The sequence below is a fragment of the Coregonus lavaretus genome (genome assembly GCF_964263955.1).
Source record: "Coregonus lavaretus genome assembly, chromosome: 40".
In the NCBI taxonomy this organism is placed as follows: Eukaryota; Metazoa; Chordata; class Actinopteri; order Salmoniformes; family Salmonidae; genus Coregonus; species Coregonus lavaretus.
Genome location: NC_140027.1, coordinates 13,043,833 through 13,048,832, shown reverse-complemented (window position 1 = coordinate 13,048,832; position 5,000 = coordinate 13,043,833). Strand labels below are relative to the sequence as shown.

Sequence of the window (5,000 nt, the reverse complement as noted above, 5' to 3'; positions counted from 1 at the left end):
ATTATTGCGCGTAAAGGGCCGGCGGCGTCCTATTGCGCGCGCACCGGGAGTTTGAGTTTTGGAGAGGCCGGGCCTCCCGTCCAATGGCCAACGGAGGAGGCCTGCGAAACGGGCCAATCGGGGTGGTGGGGAGATGGTGTCCAATCAGCAGGCGCCACTGCCGGCTTTATAAACTTCACATAGGCATTTCGAGGCTATACTCCCGACTGTCAGAGCAGCGCCATGGCCAGAACCAAGCAAACCGCTCGCAAATCCACCGGTGGCAAAGCCCCCAGGAAGCAGCTCGCCACTAAGGCTGCTCGCAAGAGTGCCCCGGCCACCGGCGGTGTGAAGAAGCCTCACCGTTACAGGCCCGGCACCGTGGCTCTGAGAGAGATCCGTCGTTACCAGAAGTCCACTGAGCTACTCATCCGCAAGCTGCCCTTCCAGCGCCTGGTGCGAGAAATCGCCCAGGACTTCAAGACCGACCTGCGCTTCCAGAGCTCCGCCGTGATGGCCCTACAGGAGGCTAGCGAGGCTTACCTGGTCGGCCTGTTCGAGGACACCAACCTGTGCGCCATCCACGCCAAGCGGGTGACCATCATGCCCAAGGACATCCAGCTGGCCCGCCGTATTCGCGGAGAGCGCGCATAAATGAGGATGACCTGAACTCGAATATCCCCCAAAGGCTCTTTTAAGAGCCACCTCCATATTTCCATCAAAAAGGCACAATTGTTCCATGTATACACGCACCTCTACATTAGCCACCATGTATGTTGTTCACTAACACGTCTAAAAGCTACGTATTGCACCTTTTTAGTTGCCTGAAGTCTAGCTTCAATGTTTGTGTGTGTGTATATACACAACCATCTGGCATCATCCACTTCCTTTGAACTATATAGTAACACAGTAAAATGCTTTACAAAGGAGGGGAAAAAGAAACGAGTGATAATATAGGCCGAATAGTAACAAGAATTGTGTTCAGATGAATAATTGACACTATTAGTTGTGTGTAATAATAGCCTTGCATGCAGTCCAGAAAAAACATTGCATGCCAACTTACTTTGAAAGTCCCATGTTGCAGTGCTGCTGAGAGACTCATGCAGAGGCCCAAACTTTACAATGGAGCACGGAGGCCATCTTGTGGTTAAATGTGGGTACTGCACCTCATGGTGAGTCCCTTTCAGCATTTGCTCTTTAGGCCAGCGTTTCCCAAACGCGGTCCTGGGGTCCACAAGGGGTGCGCGTTTTGCGTTTTGCCCTAGCACTCCACAACTGATTCTAATACTCCCAGCTTGATGATGATGAGTTGATTATTTGAATCAGCTGTGTAGTGCTAGGGCAAAAACTCCCAAAATGTGGCCCGAGTTTGGGAAACCCTGCTTTAGGCTAATACTAGCCTATTAGGATGACTTGGTTCGATCGCTTTAATGGCAACTGCTGAACTCTGGTTTCACTAATTACTTGTCCCAGGTCACCATTATGAATCCAATAGCAAAACAAATGTTTCAAAATAGCTCAATAGTGAAAAAAGGCCAGGAAATGATGGGTTCTCAGCAATATTTCACCAACAACCAATCACTATTCACGCATAGACATTAGGATCATCAACAAATATTCCTAAGTCATACTACAAAAGGGTTGTAACGAAATGGATTTGTCTGTTCAATGCAAGTTCAACGTCAAAGAAAAAGTGCATCACCACAACAAACGTGTCTTTAGATACACTGTAAAAAATGACTTTGTGGAATGTACTCAAGCTATTACAGTCAACAAAAGCACACGTCATATTGTTGAGTAGATCTTTTTGCTTGTTTTTATGAGTAGATAAGCTTGAGTAAGTTGAGTTGATGTGGTCCAATACATTGAGTAAAGATGATAGAGACGTAAAAAGGATTATATTACGTTGATTCGACTCAAATAGACATTGTGTTATTTTACCTGAATGATTCATCCTATTATGTATTTAGACCAACTTACTTTGGATTCACTCAATCACATCCCTTAAGAGAAAAGGTATCCGGACACCGGGAATCCATTTATTTAAACATCAACGGTTTGCAAAACATCTGTTATTATGAGTTGACAAATTACGTAATTGCAATCAACACTGCAGGTAAATCATGATTGCTGCAGGTAGGCAACACCGTAGAAATAGGAACTACAACACTAACAACAAGTGACATTTACTCCTGATGTACTGACTGACCTGTTGCAACCTCTACAACCACTGTGCTTATTATTTGACCCTGCTGGTCATCTATGAACGTTTGAACATCTTGGAGAAAAATGTGTGAAACCACTGCCTATATGAGGAGCTGTCGTTGTTTGTTTTATTACCACATACTTATGGAAATTGCACCGGTTGAGAGATGATGGCTCTCTTGTGCCTACGGTGAAGGGTACTTCTGATCCAGCAGGTGGTGCTAAGATCCCTCCCTATATGACTTGAATGATGAGTTGATTTATTCCTTATAGCTCCTAATGATTTTAAGGCCAGTGTTGGCAAACATTACTTGTGCTCCAGCAGGTGGCCATGACATCCCTCCCTATATGACTTGACTGACCAGTTAGTTGATGGACTCCTTATAGCTCCTAAATTTAATGATTTTAAGGCCAGTGTTGGCAAACATGACTTCTGCTCCAGCAGGTGGCCATGAAATCCCCCCCTATATGACTTGACTGACCAGGTAGTTGATGGACTCCTTATAGCTCTTAATGATCTCAAGTGTCTGTGTTTTTATGTGGTTAGGAGTTTTGCTCACTGCGTGTCCCCCTTCCATTTCAGTGTTTCCCAACTCCAGCGGTAGAGTAGGCTACCCCCAACAGGACCCATTTTTCTTGTAGGCCTGGACAGCCACAGCTGATTGAACAACCTGTCACCTAAATTACCAAGTCCTCAATGAGTAGAATCAGGTGCAACAACAACAACAACAACAACAACAACAACAACAATATGAGGAGAGGGACACAGTGTACTAGCTGATCTCCCAGTTGTCACAGTTTGGCCTTGTGTTCCACATAGCCTATATCAGTATTTGAGTATGTTTCCCGCGCACTTTAGTTGCTTTCACGTCATCTTTGAAATCGCTCCTCCCTAGTCCCCTAGAACGAGCGCCCTCCCCTTTGCAACGCCTCCGAACATATAACAGAGGCGCGCTTTCTGTGCCGCCGGCCTCAATCAGGTCGACCAAACGCAGATAATAGCGCACCGCGCACCGGCGCTGAAATCATTCATTCACTTGAACTCAACTAGCGAACACACCATGTCCGGAAGAGGCAAAGGCGGCAAGGGACTCGGAAAAGGAGGCGCCAAGCGTCACCGCAAAGTTCTCCGCGATAACATCCAGGGAATCACCAAACCCGCTATCCGCCGTCTGGCTCGCCGCGGCGGCGTGAAGCGTATTTCCGGTCTGATCTACGAGGAGACCCGCGGTGTCCTGAAGGTGTTCCTGGAGAACGTGATCCGTGACGCAGTCACCTACACCGAGCACGCCAAGAGGAAGACCGTTACCGCCATGGACGTGGTCTACGCTCTGAAACGTCAGGGACGCACCCTGTACGGTTTCGGCGGTTAAACCCACTCTCTTCGGAACCTCAACACCCCGACTCGAACCCAAAGGCTCTTTTAAGAGCCACCCACATCCGCTTAAAATGGGCCCATTCCATGTAGTGTTATATATAACAACAAATGTTTAGTATGCAATTTAGTAAGAAAGTATGAGCCACTTCGAGTGGACAGGGAGTATTAATTAGAGGATTCTAATGTCCCGTCCACTTTTAGCGCACAGAGGGAGGCCTATATCTGACAGTGGCAAAGTGTAAGAACGTTATTATTTTGGGTCAAGCAATAGTGGAATTTGGACAACATAAAGCCACCACGAGTCGGTAGACGTGGCTCGAAAAGAGGGGGACAGCGCGCACACACACACACACACAGTCCAAAATGGGAGCCCTATGTCTGACGGTGCCAAAGTGGGCAATTCTATCACCAGCATTATTTGGCACAACAATCGTGCCATTTGGACACCTATTAAAGCCCCCCTTTTGAAACACACAATTCCCCATCGGTCACAGAGCATAGGCTATGAGAGGAGGGAGGGAGGGAGGGAGGGAGGGAGGGAGGGAGGGAGGGAGGGAGGGAGGGAGGGAGGGAGCAAGCAAGCAGGGGAGTGTCTACGGCCGCTGACTTTGCTTAGCTTCCTCTTCATAAGACGGGTAAGCGCCCTTCACCCCCTCATTCGTTTCTGAGAAGCAACGAGACATCATCATGCCCGAGCCAGCAAAGTCAGCGCCCAAGAAGGGCTCCAAGAAAGCCGTCACCAAGACCGCAGGGAAGGGCGGCAAGAAGCGCAGAAAGTCCAGGAAGGAGAGTTACGCCATCTACGTGTACAAAGTCCTGAAGCAGGTCCACCCCGACACCGGCATCTCCTCCAAGGCCATGGGAATCATGAACTCCTTCGTGAACGACATCTTCGAGCGTATCGCCGGAGAGTCCTCTCGCCTGGCCCACTACAACAAGCGTTCTACCATCACCTCCAGGGAGATCCAGACCGCGGTGCGCCTGCTGCTCCCCGGTGAACTTGCCAAACACGCCGTGTCCGAGGGCACCAAGGCCGTAACCAAGTACACCAGCTCCAAGTAAACAGCGCATTTGGACTGCTCTACTAACCCAAAGGCTCTTTTAAGAGCCACCCACTCTGTCAGTAAAAAAAGCAATTCCATCGCCACCGAATGAATGCGTAGGTAGGCTGCGTTACATTGTATCATTGTTTAATGGGCGGCGCGCGCCGCCTCGGAGAGCGGCTACATTGTATCATTGTTTAATGGGCGGCGCGCGCCGGCTCAGAGAGCGGCTACATTGTATCATTTCCCCTGCCCGTTCCAGCGTAGGGGTTTAGCGCGCCTTTTTTGGTGTCTTTGCGCGCTGAATAGTAACCCATGTTTGTCGGGCTCTATTCCAGGTGAAGGCAATGTAAAATGGCACCATTTGACAAAGGGTGTAAATAAATAAATCAAAA

The 5,000-nt window shown here is 48.7% G+C and overlaps 2 protein-coding genes across 2 annotated transcripts; both read left to right on the top strand.

The window, feature by feature from the left end:
- Positions 1–3,245: 3,245 nt before the first annotated feature.
- LOC311113487 (histone H4) lies at positions 3,246–3,557 on the top strand (the record flags this gene model as incomplete). Its single annotated transcript, XM_084156712.1, has 1 exon — positions 3,246–3,557. The coding sequence occupies one exon, from the start codon at positions 3,246–3,248 to the stop codon at positions 3,555–3,557; it is 312 nt and encodes a 103-aa protein (XP_084012838.1).
- Positions 3,558–4,249: 692 nt separating this feature from the next.
- Positions 4,250–4,624, top strand: LOC311113397 (histone H2B; the record flags this gene model as incomplete). Its single annotated transcript, XM_084156608.1, has 1 exon — positions 4,250–4,624. The coding sequence occupies one exon, from the start codon at positions 4,250–4,252 to the stop codon at positions 4,622–4,624; it is 375 nt and encodes a 124-aa protein (XP_084012734.1).
- Positions 4,625–5,000: the final 376 nt, after the last annotated feature.